The sequence below is a fragment of the Pavona decussata genome, unplaced genomic scaffold (genome assembly GCF_977016875.1).
Source record: "Pavona decussata unplaced genomic scaffold, jaPavDecu1.1 SCAFFOLD_14, whole genome shotgun sequence".
In the NCBI taxonomy this organism is placed as follows: domain Eukaryota; kingdom Metazoa; phylum Cnidaria; class Anthozoa; order Scleractinia; family Agariciidae; genus Pavona; species Pavona decussata.
The window spans coordinates 1,596,103-1,616,211 of NW_028145437.1; the positions used below are offsets into that span (position 1 = coordinate 1,596,103).

Consider the following 20,109-nt stretch of genomic DNA (forward strand, 5'->3'; position numbering starts at 1 on the left):
ATTACATATATATATATTTTTTAATGATATCCATATATCTATTTATGATGCAATATTTTTGGGAGCTGATGTTCACTGGGTACTGAATATAATTCCACTTGTACATATCCCTGAATGAATGAGGAAATTAATTACAAAATTGCAATATCTGTAAGAGGCGTCGGTTTTGCCCCTTTATGAAGGTGCAATCGTTTCCGATTTGAGCTGCTTTTTTTGTATGAAAGCTGAAGACTTAGAGCTCCTTTAATGGCATTGACTACAAATACTCTGTATGTGTGTTTGGTTTATGGGATGGTTGTTTATTTGGTTAAAAACAGTTTATTTTGGGAAAGTCTATGCATAAGTTGTTGGCAAATTCTATGGAAAGCTTGTATAGTGTAAAATTTTCGTTATTTGTTTCCATGATAGGGCACTCTTGCACGCCTTAGTTCCTTGAGACTTACTGTATCACATCCATACTATTACAAGAAGATGGATGAGTATGGGACAGACTTTGCAGCCCCTGTTGTAAGCAAAGTGAAGAAGGAGTCTGAACGACTAGAAAAAATCCATGGGGTGAATGTTGCATCAACTAAAAATGACCAGCCTCCTCCACCTGTTGCACCTGTTGTTATGGCTCCTGATAGAGGCAGGAAATTGGTCTTTGATAATTTTGATTTTAAGCAGCATGTCCACAATATGACAAAAGACCACCAAAATGTTGATGTTCACTGGGTAAGTCATGCAGCAGTGGAGAACCGTGTCTCTGGTTGTCATTTGTCTAGCGAGAAGCCAGACATCAATGACTTGGCCCAGTTGGAAAATGGCCTGTGTTTGCCAAATCATCGCGAACATTTTTTTTTTTTTTTTTAATTTTTTTTATTAACTATAGAATACTAAACTTTACTTACAATACTAACCATACCAACTTAAGATACTAACTTAAATTACAAAAAAGTAATAATAATAATAATAATAATAATTATAATAATAATAATAATAGTTACAATATTAAATTAAATTCTTCTACTGACAAGGTATGACTATTTTTTAGACTTACAACGAATTACAATTCACTCAAATTTACTACTAATACTATCATAATAGAAACAATACTTAAATACTTCTACTAACACTTACAATATACAGTTACACAATAGTTGCAATATTAAAATTAAATTAAAAGTTGTTACTAACGAAGTAAGAAAAAAAAAGAGACTTACAATAGGTTACAGTTGCACTTATGAATGAAAATACCACACAAACGTTTATGTGTAATGTAATTCTTCACATTAAACTGGGGATAGTACCCACTTTTTCTTAAAGAATTTTGTGTTATTGATCTTTCTTTCGGTTTCATATTTTATGACTATTTTACTTTGAAATCCTTGGATTTTGGGTCGAATCTGGGTTCTTCTGCAGTCCCATAGAAACAGTTTCCCAATTATTATAAAATAATTCAGTAGGTTAAGTAAAGGGCATGGTTTAGTTATAATTCCAAATAAAACATCTTGAAGAGTAAGACGAATTTGCTGATTTGAGAGTTGGTGCCAGTAATCTTGAAAATCATTCCAAAACTGTCTAACAAAGGGACACTGATACAAAAGGTGGTGTAAGGTTTCAGATTCTGCCTTGCAAAACGAGCACAGATCATCCGTTTTGAAGCCTATTTTATATAATTTAGAATTTGTGTATAAAATAGAGTTGATCACTTTGAACTGAAAACCTTTTACGTATGATTCAAGCACAACAGAATGTGGCAGAGTGAAGATTTCTCTCAGCTGATCAAACGAAAAATTAAAATCATTCTGCAATTTACGAACGATATTAGGAGGCTGTGCTTTTTCGCGTGCAAGTAATGAGTAATAGTCCTTTGATTTCTTTTTTGTGACATCAAAGATGTTGTCATCAATTGAAAATAATGGAGAGGCTGTAGAAGGACAGGGAGAAGTAATTTTTAAAGAAGAAGGTATTGAATGTCGAAGGCCAGCCCATTGCAAAAAGTTAGTTTTGGAAATCTTATGCGACCAGTAGCAAAAAGAGTCTTCTATATTTAAACTGAAAAGTAGATCTTGAGTAAAGATCAATCCTGCCATGAAATAATTTTTGTAGAAAACTGGTCTCTTGTCAATGCGAATTTCATTATTATTCCAAATAACATTTTGCCAGTCTCTCTGAGAGGCAAAAGAGTCACGAAAATCTGACCACCAAGAAAGTAGTTCACAATAAAACTTAGAAGAGATTTTGTAATCCTTAATATCATAGTTACAATTTAAGAAGAAAAAACCTCCCATCGGTTCTAGCAAGTGCTGTAGGTAGGTTCTCCACGTTCCATTCTGACCTTCAAAAATACGCTTTAACCATGCCAGCCTTAAGGACTTTATCATGCAATCTAAATTGATCATTTTTAATCCACCTTCCTCGTATTCATTTATTACCGAAACACGTGTTACCTTATCCGTGCCATTCCAAAGGAATTTAAATAGCAGTTGATTCAATTGTTTCACTAATTCGTTAGGTGTAGGTAGTACCGAGCACACATAAACAAACTTTGGAATAAGGAAGGATTTGATTATTGTCACCTTACCATAGACAGATAAACCTCTTGAGGACCAAATATTAATAAGTTTTTTAATGCTATCTAATCGCTCAATAAAATTCTTTTCTTTCAGTAATTTTGGATCATACGTGAAATACACCCCCAGGGCTTTTATCGGCTCATTAAGCCATTTAATGCCTAACGGTTTTGCTTTATTTCCTTTAGAAGAGCCAATCCACAAACCCTCGGTTTTTGTGCTATTGATCTTGAGTCCTGAGATATTTTTGAATAAATCCAGTAGTTGAAAAAGTACCGTGGCTGAGTTGGTGTCAGCGAGTACTGCTGTTGTGTCATCTGCGTATTGTAACAATTTTGTCTCTTCTTTCCCAATGGTAATACCCTTTATAGCTGGATTTTGACGAATGGCAATAGCTAACGTTTCCACCGCTACAATGAAAAGATAGGGAGAAAGAGGATCACCCTGTCTGACACCTCGCTCAAGTTGAAAGGATTTTGAAGTTATGCCGTTGTTCATAATACAGCTTTGCACGTTGTTGTAGAACAGTTTTACCCAGCGAAGAAAATCAGAACCAAAATTGAAGGCTTCAATACATTTAAAAAGGAAATCCCATTCAATGCTATCAAATGCCTTTTGGAAATCAATGAAGATCATTAAGCCGGGAATGTCTTCGTTGGCAGTCCAATCCATAATGTCAAAGATGGAACGGATGGTTTCACCTATGAAACGATCTTTAATATACCCTGTTTGATTATGATGAATGATATAAGGCAAAACATTTTTTAATCTCGATGCAATTACCTTAGACAATATTTTTGCATCAACGTTCACAAGAGAAATGGGGCGCCAGTTTTCAATAAGAGAACGATCTTTTCCTTTTTTCTCAATAAGCGTGATAATCGCATGCTTTTGAGAATGGGACAACTCCCCTTTCTCAAAACATTCATTTGCACACCTTATGAAGCAATCATTGATTAAAGGCCAGAATTTTTTATAAAATTCAATTGGAATTCCATCGTTTCCTGGAGATTTGTTAGTTTGAAAGGTATCAAGAAGACGAAAACATTCCTCTGAAGTGATTTTACCTTCACAGGAGATTTTCTGTTCTTCAGAGAGTTTGGGTATATTTAAATTGTTTAAAAAGGAATCGATTTCATTTTCAATATCCGGACGATTGTTTTTACTCTTGTACAAGTCGCAGTAAAATTGTTCTACCTCATTTAGTATGCAGAGTGGATTTGTTTTAATTTCGTCGTTTACATACAATTTACGTATGTGCTTCTTGACGTGATTTCTCTTTTCTAAATTTAAGAAGTACTTTGTACTCTTCTCGCCGTATTCGTGCCATCTAGCACGTGCGCGTACAATGATTCCTTTGGTTTTTTCTTCATAAAAATATTCTAGTTCTTTCTGAGCAACATCAAACAAAGTAGCATTAGAATCACTAGGGTTGCTTTCGAAAGCTTGCTTTGTTGCGTTTAGTTCATTTTGGAGTTTTGTTTCCGTTTCCTTTCTTTGCTTTGCCTTTCTACTGGAGTGACGGATAGCATGAGCTCGTATATTATATTTAACCCAGTCCCACACACACCGATCGTCGGAAAATTCTTCCCGTCCTTCTGCAATCCACACTGGAATCATTTCGGTTGTACTGTTAATATATTCTTCATCGTCTAGTAAAGAGCAATTCAACTTCCAGTAACTTGGTCCTCTACCCACATGATCAAGATTTCCGCCAATCTCTAAAAAGATCGCATCATGATCTGTTCTAATTGCTGGAATTATATCGGTCAGTTGTACCGAATCGGTTAAGTTATTCGAAATTAACCAATAGTCAAGACGACAAAAGATTCGAGGAGATTTTTTACTCCATGTGAAGCTCTTAGTATCTGGGTTTTTAATTCTCCAAATATCTACTAAATCAAGTTCACTTTTCAAGCAATCGATACAGGATGTCACGGATTTTCGTTCAATGAGAATGCCACCTTTCTTATCAATAGCAGGATTTAGGGGGCAGTTAAAATCGCCTCCAATAATGATGTTACTTTCACAATCTAGATCCTCATTTTGTGCTGTAATAAGTAGTTTGTTGAGGAAGGCAACAATATCTTTATCCTTGTTTGGCGCGTATACGTTTATGAGCACATACATCTTATCTTTGATTTCAGCTTTTAGAACAATATAGCGTCCCAAAGGGTCAAAAATTTTTTGGTGTATAGTACAATCAACATCTTTCTTAATTAGAATTGCAACACCACAGGAATTTGAACTGCCATGACAAGTAATGAGCTCTGCACCCCATTCGTTTTTCCACTGATTTTCTGCTGTTGCTGTAGAATGGGTTTCTTGCAGAAAAGAAATGTCTGCGCGTTTCCGGCACCAAGTAAAAATTGTTCTTCTTTTTTTAAAGTTACTTATGCCCCTTACATTTAGCGATAGTAATTTGAGCGCCTCAGTCATTTTATAATCCCAAAGGTGTTACTAATGAGACCGCAGAAGAAGGAAAAAAAGGGAAAAGTGCTAATGAAGTATTCGAAGTGGTAAATGTAAATGCAAATCCAAAAACATAGAACAGGGGACGTTGAAAGATCAAAAACAAATCAGATACGAAAAAAAATGCCTCACAGATGCAACTAAACCCGAACACTTGATAGAACAGACTCCACCTAAAAATAAGTACAACTAACAAAAGCGAGAATGGTACGACACTAATTAAACGAGCTGAGTAAAATACAAAAAAAGGAGACACAGATACAGAAATCAAACATCTGGCGCGCATTTAGTCACTACAGCTCTCCATCTGCGTGAGCACTGCTCATTATTTCACCGTAGTAGGGAAGATTTTCTGTTTCCTTTCCTCTGTAAACTTGACCATTTATTATTAATTTGTCAACCTTGAAGAAGGCTTGTTGTTTCTCTCGCTTAGCATTTTTCAGAACCGGGTATAACTTTCCATGAATGTCATCTATTTCTTTGGGATAATCATTAGAAAGTCCAATTCCAGTATTTTTCAAATTTTTGACTGAAGACCAAACAAACTGTTTGTCTTGGTAAAAGCTGAATTTAGCAATTATTGGTCGAGGCTTGGCAGGATTAACGGAGTTTTTGCGAGTCGGCAAACGGTGGACACGCTCAAATTGGATGTCATCTACATCTTCTTTCGAGATATTCATTTTTTCTTCAAACATTGATCTTACTAATTCTTCTGTATGACTGGGTGTCTCACCTCTAATTTCCGGAAGGTTGAAGATCTTTATATTCTCTCTACGTGTGTACGCCTCCAATTTGATATTCCGGCATTTTTGCTGATGGACTTCAGCCTTCAGCTTCTTTTGATCCTCTCGGTTTACTGCTATCTGGGAGCACGTGTAGGCCACAGTAGCTTTCAATTCAGCTAGCTCTCTTCCATTAAAATCCAACGTATTTCTCAATTCCTTGTTTTCACGTTCTACCTCTGTTAAACGGGTTTTCAGAGCTTCAAATTCGGGCAGTAAGGCCAAAAGTTGATCGATTTTGGCCTCCATTCTCTGCATGTTCATCGAGGCGTCGCAACAATGGCCGCTGTCCACGATAGATTCCTCGTCAGTTTGAGAGCCATTATCACGTTGTCTTTTACGCGTAGGCCTTCTTTCATTTGAATCCATGTTATCCAGGTCTTCATTCATAATTGCAGCAGATGTAAAGCTGAAAAAACCTCTTAGAATCGCATAGTTTCTAACATAAGTCACAGAGCAGAAAAATACACGTCCATCGCCTTCAACTACCGCTGACCCCCGCGAACATATCTTGCAGAAGGAAAATTACATAACTCTTGCTGAAAGAGTCATCGTTGAATTGCCTTGCTTGGAATTTCTAAAGCAAGTTGTTTGTAAGCATATCCCTCACAAGTACAGAAAGGAGGCAAGGGAAAAGTCAGAAATTGTAAGATTTTGATCTTTTTTGTTCAGTAATTCCCAAAGTATGCATAATGCCCTTCAAAGGAGATTGGACATTCCTTAGAGTGTGTGTGTGTGGGGGGGTTGGGGGGGGAGAGCTTGGGTATTATCAAAGTCAAGAGAAATTTTAATACCTATTTGAAGCTTAATATTTTGGGAATTTACAGAGGGGGAGGGGTGACAGAAAAAAAAAATCCCTTCTGTGAGAAAAATTCTAATAGTTCATACCATTCTTATTTCATTTATTTTTTCTGTGAGATAAGTAATGCATGTTGAAGAGCATATTTATTGTGCAGAATGGCACAGTTGTTTGCACTACTGCTCAATAATAATTTGCAGTCAAGGTCAATAATTTTAATAAAAGTTTCCATAAGGTATAAGCTCCTTTTAAAAAATATATTTTTCCACTACAGAATGCAACAATTATTATTTTAAACCTTGGAGCTCCTTGGTAAAGTGATGTTTACTGGCATGTAAGGAGCCAAATAGTATGGACATATTTTGTTGTTTTTGCACAGGCATTCCTTGGCATGATTTATCATAGTGAAAATGATTCTGATGGTATACAACAAGTCCTGACAAATATTCATCAGTACGTCTCCTACTATGGTGATGGTCCAGACCGAGTGTACTCATCTCAGGGTCTAGTAGGTGATCAGGTGTCTGTTGAGCATGGTGTTAATGCCCTCTTTGAGCTTGCTAATGGTTTTACCCCTGAAGAACGACTGGAAGGGCTTCATTTAGAAGTCGCAGATTGGCATGCAGGGAACAAGTTTTTAAAGGCAACCAGTAACCAACAGTCTAATGCAGTATCACTTGAAAAATTTAGAACATTTATAGTAAAGTTGCCCTTTTTTTGAGATATGAAAGTAATGATTGGAAAATATACAAAGGTGAATCCTAGGGACTCAACAGAAATTAGTTCTTTGCTGTCACACTTTAGTCAGTTATGAGAAATTTATTAAAAATTATATTCTTCCTTGATTGTTCTCATCAGGTTGTTTTCAAAAACTTCTACTCCACAAGTTCAGCAGCAGACAAGTGCACACTGTTTAGTGACCGCAACTTGATCAACCGAAGAAATGTAAAGGCAGATGTGGATGCTGCAGTTAATCCATGCAGGAAGTTCTTCGAGCTTGAAGTGAAAGCTAGGCTCATGGCAGCAGCAATGCAAGTACTTGGAATGGAGAACTTGGAAGATACACCAAGAGGTGAATTCTTTTGCCCCAACCTTCGTGATGCTGGAAATGTTGAAGAGAAAGATTACCTTAGAAAAATTGCATCTTCTGTTATTGATAATTTCGTACTCAGAAGAGAAAAAGTTGAAGCCCTTCTAGAACGGCTTCTGTCAGCAGAAAGAGAGGAAGCCGAAAACAGGAGGGAGCAAACTGAAGATGGCCGGTTCATATGCAAGTTTCCCGGGTGTGAAAAGACATTTGCACACAATGGAAAGCTCCTCAGAGATCATGAAGCCACCCACAATGCACCTGTCATAGTCAGTGCATCTGACAGCCAGACTTTGGAAACAACAACGTCACCAGGCAAAACCAAAGAAAGAGATGATATGTTCAATTATCAGTGTTCTTTCCTTGAGTACGGGATGATCATTCTAAATTTCTTTGATGCCATAAAGGAAGGAGATGGTGAACGCATTCTGAGGTGTTGGAAATTTCAGCCATACCTCAAGAAGGACTTAGGTACCAAGTATGCCCTAGAAGCTCTAGGGTTGATGTTTCAAGTTTATGGATTGCTTTCACCCAAGGCTGCCCATGAACTTATCTGGAATAGATCTGCACTTCTGTCTGGACACAACATTCCTCTGGACTTGCTACTTGAATTTTTCAACAGGTTGCTGAAAGAGGTAGTGCGAAAACTTGGCCCCAATGCAACCAACCACAAGGCCGTTGACCGATACTGCCATGCTGTTGACATAACCAAGGCTGCTCTTGACAATTTTGATCGGGAGTGCACTGTTGCTCGACGATCAGGACACCATTATGAAATATCAGTTATGTCAGATTTACACAGAGTTGTTACAGAATTATGTGCATACAAAGCGTTCAATTGGACAGCGGGGAGAACATATGGGCACTTTGAACATATTGATTCAAGTCTTCTCGATGGTTTCAACCTTAGCGAGATGTTCGGGTGGATTAATGAGCACAAACAGGAGATAATCAGAGCCCGACGAGCACGCTAGATGTTAATGTAGAGATATGTAAATACACACTAGGCTTTGTAGGTATTTGTTTTGCCTTAAAGCAAAAACAAACCAATAACACATGACCCCAGAGTCACCATTGAACTGCTAAATTATATCTTAATGGGAGGGGGAGGGGCAGTGGGGGTTCAGTACATAAACATCCTGGGGTGAAATTTTAACATATTCACCCCCTTCCACTCCAGCAATACACTGACATATTTTTGATCACAAAAAGCTGATGTTGTTTCCCTTAGAGAGGAAAGAAAAGGGCCCACACTGCAACTAACCCCCAACCCCACTTGACCCTTTTTAAACAACTATTAACTTGAAATTTAAGTGACATATACTTTATTAAATATCCAGTTATGGTTACAGTTATAGTTATTGTTACTGTTTACAGTTAAAGAGTTATTGAAGGCTATTCAGATGCCTTCTATTCATATAAGGCAATCTAAAAATAATCTCAAAAATAACTATTATGTCAGATTTGAAGTAACATGAAAATATACAATAAAACAGTTTTACAAGAAGTAGTGATAAAACTATCTAAGTTCAATCATGAACATAAGCAATTAAATAAGGCACAAGCCACAGCATTTTATTTGTGCAAATTTCACATTATTTAATATTCACTTATAAAAGAGGCTGTTGATTTATCACTAGCAATGAAAATTCTGCCCAAACACTGGGCACATTGGTCTCACTTCAACTGTTTTCATAATGAACTTGAACAAACAGAACTATTTTCATGCACATTATTTATTTGAAAATGAAATGATTATTTCATTTTTGAAGTTGTTGTAACCTACAATAAAATAAAAACGAGGATTACTGCCCACTGAAATAATCAATGTGTAATTTTATCTCTATATTGCTTTGTTTCCAGACTTGTTTAAGTACTTGGCTGTATTTATTTTATTATGAAAAGAAATTATTTTGAAGAATTTCTTAAGATACATAATTATGTTTGTCATTATTTTTATCCCCCCAGTAAAACCAAATTAGGGTGATCCTGCAAATAACCTTAAGAAAAAAAAAAGCATAATACAATTCACTCAATTTGCAATAGTGAATACTTTAAATTCACTTGTTTCAATGAGGCCCAAGATAATCACATCTCATGAAAGCTGAAATAATTACTGGAAATTGTTTGTACATCAAAGCATCATAAACAGCATTGATAATAGACCCACTTGGGCCTGAATATATTTGCAGGAGCTCTGTCACAGATAACAGTTGAAAAGTTAGACCTAAAATTTTCAGATTTTGCAGTCCTTATGTTTTACATTCAAAGTCCTCCTGGAGCCCTCCTTCACAGTGTATTGCTTCTCTGGCATTTTTTTCTATCTCGGTAGGCAATGTGTAGTTCCAGAAAATATCCATACTTATAGGGATTAAAACTTCCTGGGTGGGGTGGGGGTCCCAAAAACCAAAAAAGATAAAGAAATGTATAAGGTTTAATTGGAATTTCCAGAGGAAAGGGAAAATCCCATCCATAGGGGGGGGGGGGGGGGGTATAGAAATGTTATGGAACTACACAACATGTCTGGTTTATTCATGGTGACTGAGCCCCTTCCATGTGGCAACTCCACAGTGTGTTGTGTATTGATTATTCTCCAAATGCATATTCGATGCAAAAATTACAAATGAAAGTCAACTACATTACCTAAAAAGACTTTCAACAAAACTGCCTATGCTTCTTTGTTCAGTACCAGACTGATCAATATCCAACATATCAATATCTTGAAAATCACTACCGGTATCTAACAGCATCTGGCACAACTCCGAATCATCTCTGATGTCTTCCCATTCGTCAACTAAGGTAACTGACTTGCCTTCCATGCTTTCTGGAACTTTCAGTTCATTAGTGTCAACATCGCCGCAAACTTTGTTTACAGCTGCAAGAATAGCTCTGCCATGTTCCTTTCTCCAAATTTCCACAAATTTCTCAACATGTCGTAATGTTTTTATCTTGTCAAAATTGTCAAGTACCTATCTAATGTGAAATGAGGTAAACTCGTGCATAAGATTTACAGTGGCAACACCACCAGAAGTGTTCTTGACCAACAACTCAGACATGTATGAAAAAAGCTCCTTCTTAAGGAATTCCTTTTGCTCATCATTTACAGACCTAACAATGTCAGGCAAAATTTAATCTTGGCAAGTAACAGTTTGCAAGTTTTCTTTAGGGCAAGTGTCTTCCTGGCAGTTGCATTTACATGCACAAATGTCACAGCACTTGTGGCCTGATACTGAGGCGGAGAAATTCCCTGGAAAATGCTGAAAAATAAGTTTTCTCCTGCAAACTGTTTTGTTTGATACATATGTTTCAATTTCATTGGAACAATGAGCTCCCAGGAGTCCATTGTGAAAAAGTGTGCATGTACAGCTGTACTTGGTTGTCCATCCCTTCCAGCCCGGCCACACTTTTGGACATAATTTTCAATGTTTCTAGATGGGCCAAAATGAATAACCCGATGCACCTCCTTGCAGTTGACACCCATCCCAAAGGCTACAGTGCAGGCGATCACTCTGATGTGGCCTCCAATTTCGGCAATATTACTCTGAATATGTTTCTTTACAGAAACAGGTGTTCCTGCATGGAACATGTCCATAAGTCTTTCCTTTGGATTGGGCTGCCCATTTAGGTAAAAGTCGTTTCCAAGGCTTTCTTGAAACAACGAATATAGCAAAGCACACTGTTTTCTTGTCTGACAAAACACCATTGTTCTTTCACACGCAATTTTCTTTGTTCTCAATTCCTCTATCAAACTTTAGGAGGTTGAAGCAATTGCCATGTCTTTGTCCAAGTATTGGACATGAAAATACACATTTGGCCGGTCTGGACTACGTTTGACGATGTGGCAAGAAGATTCTTTTAAATTCAAAGTTTTAAAAATATCTCTCCTGGTAGCAGTACAGGCAGTGGCGGTTAAAACAATGGAGGGAACCTCGCATGTTAGTGACCTCAGTTCCCCAAGATTCCCATACCATGTTCTGAATGGTACGGCTGTAAGGTTTGAAGACTTAGATAAACCCCACTGACTGATACAGTGCGCCTCATCAATGGTAATCGCCACTAAAAATTTACGATATTCTTCACCCGACAACAGTTTGCGCCATCTGTTGGCATTCAACATTTTCTCTGGTGAAGCGAACACGTACGTGAAGCAGCCTTTCTCGACATCTTTCAAAACTGATTCTGACTGTTCGTCGTGCAGAGCAATAGCGGACAAACCTAGGGATTTCAAGTAGGAGACTTGGTCTTCCATCAGCGTTTGAAGCGGTGAAATTATGATGATTTTACTGCTTCCACGTGGTCGCTCGAAGACCTCATCGGCCACTAGGGGAGCAGCATAAAATATGAGAGACTTCCCATATCCTGTAAGCAGACTTGCATAACATCGTTTCCCTGTAAAATAGCTTTTATGCATTCTACTTGTTCCGAATAGAGCGACGAAACTTTAAACTTCTCGCATACTCTGTCGATTGCTCGCTGGAACTTCGCACTAGAAAACGACGCCATAATGGAATTTTGCACGCAAGCTAACCCGTGTGCGTATTGGTCAGCGGAAATTGCCAGAATTTTAATTTATGCAAAATTATGTCCGGAACACGATTAGCGACGCCGCTACACAGACGTCTCTCTTCCCGATTTTTTTGAGGGGAAGGGGCGGATGTTCACAGGCTAGTATGAACATTGTAATAGTAAGAATATTGTGTATCGTCTATAATGTATTTATGTTGTATCTTTTTTGGTTAATGGCAAAATAAACGAATTGAATCGAAAACAAATGGCAAAATAGATTTAAAATACTATTTTATTCCTATTTTTGGAGGTAGATACTATTCCATTGCAAAATATGTATAAAATAGTCTATTTTAATACTGTTTTTTTCCTATGTATGGTTAACCTATCATATTTTATTCCTATTTTATTCAGCAATTCAAACTTGGCTTACAATGTAAGTAAAAATGTGATTTTGAGGCAGCTGTTTTGTACTCACACAAAGCAGAACTTCCAATATACACTGGAATTCATAATTCACAGCTTCTTCTTGTAAGTTTTCTGAACCATGCATACATAAATGGGCAAATAATTAAGACACTGAAATGCATTTGTGAAAACCACTATTACCTTCAATTAATCTCGAGGTCATATAATTCCAAAAAGATCAGCAAGTTTTGAATCGTAAATCGTTCAAGTACAATGCTAGCTAGCTTTTTACAACGGGCAAAAGAACGGTGGAGTCACTGCACAGCAACAATGGCAGCCATCTTGGATTTCAGTCAGACTGGGAAGACTGGGCATGAACAAAGCTATTTTGGTCAGCAGCCATGCCACTGCAGGCTCGCAGAAAAACCGTTTCATTTTACATTTTAAGCAGGATTCAAGTTTACAGGCATCTTTCCCCTGGTTTTTTACTTCTGTTAAGCTAAAAATGATGTCTTCAAGCAGCATAATGTGGATGACTACTTTAAGAAAGAGGTAAGCTTTGATTTAGTTAATAATTTTGATGAGAAACTGCATGAAAATGTGTGATTTTATAAATAAATATAGTTTGCTTGGAATGAGTAGATGTGCTTCTTGAAATTTTATGGTTCCAAATTCTAGATTGTTGAGGTAGACATTCCTTATTTATTTTTAATATATATTGGTCCACTGAAAAGAATAAACCATAACTGGCTTCAATAACAGTTGAGATTCACATTACAATGACAAACTATACTTTCCTCCAACCTCTGATCATGCCACATGCTTTAGAATCTATGACATTCCATACACTGCAAAGCCAAATCTGAACTGGATTTTCCATAATATTTATAGCCTTCACAAACGTTTTTAAGGAATACTTTGTAGCCAGGTTAATATCATGTCTTGGTATAAGCTGAAGACTCGTTCGTCTAATCTTGATTTTGATTCAAGTTGCATGATAATAGATTAACTTCATGGAGTACATGTATTGTATAAGTTTATTATTTTTTACATGCACAATAATACACTATACTTTTGTAGCACCATGAGTTAAATTCTGTATACCCTCATATTTTTAATTTACTCATCATTGTTACGGGGGAAAAGCTCACTGCAATATGTGTCAAAAATCATACTGACAGCCCTGATCAACAAGAAAAACTCACTTAAAGTGCACAATTTTCTGTTTTACCACAGATTGTGAAGGCTAATACTCAAGACTGCAGCTTCAGAGTCAAGTCACCAAATCTTGATAAATATAAGCTAAGTCATTTATGACTGTCATACTCTGTTATTGCATTTGACGTTAGGAGAACGTATACTTTTCACGTCGCTTCTAAATCTTTCTACATGTACAGCTGTAGATGCTGTGTGATTTGGGTTTAGTTGCCATCTTGGACTGGCTGACCACTTGCCTTGATTTCATGCAAGAGCTTTGAATCCCGCTGGCTCAGTGAAGTCCTGCGGGTCGATTTTCTGGATAATCAGTACAATAAAAAATATAATTTCACTGGAGATCAAATGCACTTTACCAAGCTATGATTTATTAGTAACTGATTCAATTTTGTTATGAATCACGAGTTCTGTTGCTACAACTCAGGAACAATTATTACTAAATAAATTTTTTTTAACGTGCCCAATGCAGTATTGGTCATTGCTTGATATCACAGTTGAAAATGGCAAAGTTGCAATCTTTTTTATCAATCTAATCATCTTTCTTATTAGCACTTCCCCTTAAACCTTAACACAATTCTAGACAAAGCAATGTTCTGAACGTTTCTTTCCCGAGAAGTTCATTGTGAAATTGTATTGCTGTTACTTATAACGTTTGTAGCTCAAGCTGGCTGTGTTATACGGTGTGAATCACAAATTCATATAGTGTGCAATGCATGTCATTAACCATCCAGATATACATGTACCGTTGAACCTCTCCACAACGGCCACCTTAGGGACAGAAGAAAGTGGCCGTTGTGGAGAGGTGGCCGTTATGGGGAGGTAGGAGTGTAATATGACACCTTTTTTTCGGGAAGTACAACATGTTTATTGTGCCAAGTTCATGCTTACTGTTGCCTATAACGGCAATCCAATCTTAAATAATATATATATAGATAAAATACACAATAAAACGTAAATAATGTTTTGAATCAAACTGTTAACGAGACGAAACAAGCAAGGTTCGCAACATTTGCTATATCATTGTAGACAATTTATGCTTACTGCAGCTGGAGCACTTGAGAATCTCCAACAACACCAACACAAATGCCCAAAGGAAATGCTGACATGTACCAACATCGACTGTAGTGTGATGGTGTATCAATACGAGATGGATACACATCAGAAGAAATGTCATCACCAGACCATAGCTTGTGACAATTGCCAAGGAAAAGTAAAGGTCATAGAGATGACTGAGCACAAAAAGAATTGCCCAAAGAGTGCTGTTGAATGCCCAAACAAATGTGGCGAAGTCGTACAACTGACCAATACATAATTTATGATGTAGTAGAATCAGAGACATGAATGACATTAAAGCGACATGCACATAATTTACAAACCCAAACATCAACCAAATTGTGTTTATCTTATTCAACCTTCTTTGAAGAAGTGGGACCAACTAACATGAAGTGACATTGTAATATTTTCAATGAAGTTGGCTTAAGGAACACCATGTTATGACAGAGCACTATCAGAGACATGTGACATTAAAGGGTCTTTCACAATATGTCAAATTAAAAAAGAAAAACAGTTATTCATTGTTCAATACTGAATTTTACGTGCTTTGAAGAAGCATGACAACTGCCATTAATTGACATTACAATTTTAAATTTGTAGTTTTGAATTGGTTTCAGGGACCAAGTCATTGCCCATTTTGCCTTGTGCAAAGCAGAACCCTTTCTTTGCCCTTTCCAATGTGGTGTGGTACTTAATGGTATCCGGACTACTCGCCCCCCAGACAACTAGCCCCAGACTACTAGCCCCCCGATCTTTAGACAACTAGCCCCCAGTATAAAGACGATAATAGTAAGAAATAAATTTCGTTAAAGAAGAAAGCTAAATATAAGTAAATATGAAACCAAAACTTACGAACACATGATTGAGCGTATCAATTGCGTAACACATGAACATTTTGTAACCTAAAATTTCAAGCACACATGCTCGAACGCATCAATCACGTAACACATGAGCATTTTGTAAACTAAAATTTCAAGCACACATAATCGCGCGTATCAATCGCATAACACATGAACATTTTGTAAACTAAAATTTCAAGCACACATGATCGAGCTTATCAATCGGCGTAACACATGAACATTTTGTAAACTAAAATTTCAAGCACACATGATCAAGTGTATCAATCGGGGTAACACATGAACATTTTGCAAACTAAAATTTCAAGCACACATGATCGAGCGTATCAATCGCATAACACATGAACATTTCGTAACCTAAAATTTCAAGTTCGTTGATTTTAGCGTGATTCTAGCGTTCGTTGATTTTACTGTTGATTTTAGCGTGAGATTTTAGCGAGTTAGTCTGCCCAGCAAACGACTGATCCATTATGCTTGAACATGACTTTGACCGTAAACACAACATTGAATTGCAATATTTAAACCCAGGCCTACTACGTGTTTGATAGCTCGCGGGTTATCAATTGCGGGAACGCCGCTGACATGGGAACGCTAAATACAGTACTTTATTAACTAGCTTAACTTTAACTTACATAAAAAAACGTTTGTTTATGACAATATTGATAATAATGATGTTAAAAAAGTGTTCCAAAGTGAACGAGTCATTATTATTTAATTAGACAAAGCAAAACTTACCTTACCTCTCAGAAAACACGCACGTATGCTATTGTTAACCTTTTAACGACAAATGATTAAATGAATGAATGAAAACAACAAATCACAGTTAAGATGAATTTAATGTGATCCTAACGAATTAATTAAACAACCCATCGTGTGTATAAGAACAGAAAAGCTACTAGAACGCTCATCCGATCATCGATCACCATACGAGAAACATCTCATAACCAAACGAATACGTTTTCAATACGCGAACAACCAGAATGGCTTCTATAAGTGACAATTGTATCCTGTGTAAAGAACCTGTGAGAGAGAGACAACAAGGGGTTCAGTGCGATGGTTGTCTGAAATGGAACCATAGAACTTGTAACACTGGTAAGTGACATCAAAACCTGTTTTTATTATAGCTGAACATCGCATTCACTTAAACAACAAAATTCCAACAAACACAAGCCGTGAGAATGTCACATATTTTCTTTAGATAAAATCAGTCTGTGTTCTTACATTTGTTTTTTTTTTTTTCCACACAGGTATTTCTCAACCAGAATATCGCGCTGCTGTCCGGGCGGGTAAAGATATCGTGTGGTTTTGCCAGTCCTGTCATCTAGAGCACCCCATCGCAGAGAGCACCAGGGTAACAGAGACCACAACAGACATCCTCGAGTCTGAAGAGTTTAACCCTCCTGTGTCCCCATCAGCCGCTTACTCAGAGACATCAGCAGACATCCTTGAGTCTGAAGAATTCAACCCTCCTGTGTCCTCATCAGCCGCCGACTCGTTCGAGTCTACAGTATATGATCTCCCAGCTCAGCCGTCCATTGAGGAGTCCACGATCGAAGAGCCCACGCCTCAACCAGTGGAGCCAGTCAATCTGCCCCGTACATTTCAAATCGTGGAGGGTGCCAGCGAGAGAGGAAAACGAAAACTGATCGACAGCTGGGGTTACAGCTACAACGTTAAGAGACAACGTGTGAACGCAACAGACTGGCAATGCACCGTTCGACCTATGGTAAGAAATTGATTAATTTTAAATACAACTAAATCTCCATCCACACCAACCAGAATATCCACTGACTTTGACATAGGATCCAAGTAAACTTTAACTTATGCTGTTATTTCTGTAAATTCCGAAAGCGGCTTTTATGAAGGAAACAATTTAAACTATGGTTAACTAACCTCAATCAGGTTCGCTCTGACGAATAGTTATCTATTAGGTTTTATTGATTAGTTTAAGTTAGGTTGATTTACTGATTTACTCTTACTCTTTTTCAGGGCAACCGCTGCAAGTCTACCGTAATACAGCGATCATCAAACCATTTCGAAGTGGGGAAGAACGACCACAACCACAACCACGCCGCACCAGTCGGAGCGCTCATAGCTACTAAAATCAAGTCCCTTGTCAAACAGGAAGCCTCGAAAGACGTCTTCAAACCGGCATCAGAGGTTGTCAATGATGTTCTGCTCCACGAGTTACCAGACGCTCCTTGCCCCAGCCTACCCCGTCTCGACAGTGCCCACCGAACTGCTAACCGCGTGCGTCAACAGTTGCGGCCACAAGATCCGAAAGACTTGGAATTCGAGTTACAGACCGAGCATATTCCTGATGGCTTCTTTCGTGAAGATGTGAAGGTAAGCATTACTGGCTAAAGTAAAATAAGTATGGTTCTTTTTCATTTTCGATGCCATCGAAATTATTGATATTGCAAGGTGAAGCGAAATCTTATTGCTTAACTGTAAGTGCTCCGAATTAAATGTAATAGCTAAACTTTCGCATATAAACAAAAAGAAAGGCCCTTTAAGAGCACGTTCTAATTTTGACTCCAATTCTAAATGCGAGACCTTTGTTAGTGCTTAATAGGCCTTAACATGGTTTTCGACGACATTTTTTCCCTAAAATCCTTTTCCTAGTGCCAAAAATTTCCAATTCATGATGTTTCCTGTTATCCTTTCGTTTCAGATATGTGGACGCCGTCATTTAATCTTCGCATCCGACAGGCAGTTGGAAGTCCTCGCCAAATCGAAAACATGGTACCTGGATGCCATCTTTAAACTGTGCCGCCACCCCTTCTCGCAGCTGCTGACGGTAAACGCATTCGTAAAAAACGATGACCATGTAAAGCAAGTTCCCCTCGTGTTCGTCATCATGTCTGGGAGGAAGAAACGTGATTACAAAGTGGTCCTCCAAGCAGTCTTGTCGATCCTGCCGAACCAAACGAGAGTGAAAAAAGTGACCCTGGACTTCGAAAAGGCCATGTGGGGTGCGATCCGTCAAGTGCTCCCTAATGCTGAGCTGATGGGGTGTTCCTTCCATTGGACACAAGCCCTATGGAGGAAGGTTAGTATGATCGATTAAGTTAATTGTTAAGGAAACTTTGGCGTTGGGGCTTATTACAAATTGTTTGAAATCCGATTTGGGAAATATCACAGTAAAAGACCAATTTGACATTTAACCAAGGACTTTGATTTGAGATTGCAAATCTATATAATGAGCAAAAACCAAACTGCAATTATAAATTAAGCATTATCTAACATAATGTTTCCATTTCTTCTAGGTACAAGATCTTGGCCTTCAGGAAGCGTACAGTCAAGACCGTGGAACACACGACTTTGTGAGAAAATTGATGGCTTTGCCGTTCCTGCCCGCTGACAAGATTGAGAAACGTTTCTATCGGCTTCAACGACGAGCGACGCATTACAAAAATTTACCCGGTACATCGAAGACAACTGGATTACCAGTCAGACCTTCCCCCCAGCATCCTGGAGTGTGTTCATGCAGGCAGTGAGGACCAACAACGACCTAGAAGGATAGCACAACGGCTTAAACAGACGCGCCAAAGGTAGATCTCAACTGCCCCTGTACGTGCTTATCCAACTACTCCAGAAGGAAGCGTCACTAGTGTCTCTTCAAATCCGACTCGTGTCAGACAGGAGGCTTCAGAGACACCAGCGAACAACTTACCGAAACATGCAGAAGAAGCTGTTTGGTCTATGGAATGACTTCGAGGAAGGCCGCAAGAACTCCAAACAGCTGCTGGATGCCTGCTCCCACTTAGTGATGCAGTGATGACACACAACAAACCAACGGTTCTTTTAGGAACCAAAAAAAAAAAAAAACCGGCTCCTTTAGGAGCCACCAACCCTACAAAAGTCAATGACCAACACATCTACTATTACATAAAAAATTCCTACCGCACAGTAATTTACTGGATTTCGGCGTCAAAAAGGGAAAGTCATTGTTTACATCATAATATGCTTAGCGACCTGGCAAATTCTTGAACGCGCTTAAAACAAGATGGCAGTTAGTTTTACATATTTGTGTTTGTTTTGGATCTCGTTCTATCGCAGAGTGCTTCTAATTATAAAACAAAAACGGTAAGACCTGTTTCATTGCAGGTGATTTAAATTTTTGAGCTCGATTTTTGGGTTAAAAAATGTCCACGTTCATGTGTTACGCGAACGATGCGATCGATACGCTTTGGTCTCTTCTGCTCTTACACCAGAGCATTCTTCTTTCACGAAATTATTACTTTCTCAGCTCAAAAAAATATAAGTTTTCATTGGGGGCTAATCGTCTACATATTCATTATTGGGGGCTAGTTGTCTATATATCAGGGGGCGAGTAGTCTGGGGCTAGTTGTCTGGGGGGCGAGTTGTCTGA

General features: G+C 38.0%; 2 protein-coding genes and 1 pseudogene across 3 annotated transcripts; all 3 read left to right on the forward strand.

Annotated features, from left to right (window-relative positions):
- Positions 1 to 678: 678 nt before the first annotated feature.
- On the forward strand, positions 679 to 8,669 carry LOC146487678 (uncharacterized). The gene is made up of 4 exons (XM_085128805.1): positions 679 to 832; positions 6,316 to 6,455; positions 6,988 to 7,251; positions 7,467 to 8,669. Exons 1-4 carry the CDS (start codon positions 679 to 681, stop codon positions 8,667 to 8,669), a joined length of 1,761 nt encoding a protein of 586 aa, XP_084984931.1.
- Positions 8,670 to 14,857: 6,188 nt separating this feature from the next.
- Positions 14,858 to 15,606, forward strand: LOC146487679 (uncharacterized). Its single transcript, XM_085129360.1, has 3 exons — positions 14,858 to 15,115; positions 15,325 to 15,341; positions 15,495 to 15,606. Exons 1-3 carry the CDS (start codon positions 14,858 to 14,860, stop codon positions 15,604 to 15,606), a joined length of 387 nt encoding a protein of 128 aa, XP_084985486.1.
- Positions 15,607 to 16,714: 1,108 nt separating this feature from the next.
- LOC146487680 (uncharacterized) lies at positions 16,715 to 20,105 on the forward strand (annotated as a pseudogene). Its single transcript, XR_014868418.1, has 5 exons — positions 16,715 to 16,826; positions 16,982 to 17,460; positions 17,724 to 18,080; positions 18,409 to 18,786; positions 19,004 to 20,105. The product of XR_014868418.1 is annotated as an uncharacterized LOC146487680 (transcript).
- Positions 20,106 to 20,109: the final 4 nt, after the last annotated feature.

What these genes read in the sequence shown, in the direction of transcription:
- LOC146487678 (XM_085128805.1), top strand. Translation starts at nt 679, where the DNA reads ATGACAAAAGACCACCAAAATGTTGATGTTCACTGGGTAAGTCATGCA. An exon ending in TTTGCCAAATCATCGCGAAC is followed by an intron (nt 833 to 6,315) that starts ATTTTTTTTTTT and finishes ACCCCCGCGAAC; the next exon opens with ATATCTTGCAGAAGGAAAAT. An exon ending in CAAGGGAAAAGTCAGAAATT is followed by an intron (nt 6,456 to 6,987) that starts GTAAGATTTTGA and finishes GTTTTTGCACAG; the next exon opens with GCATTCCTTGGCATGATTTA.
- LOC146487679 (XM_085129360.1), top strand. Translation starts at nt 14,858, where the DNA reads ATGCTTACTGCAGCTGGAGCACTTGAGAATCTCCAACAACACCAACAC.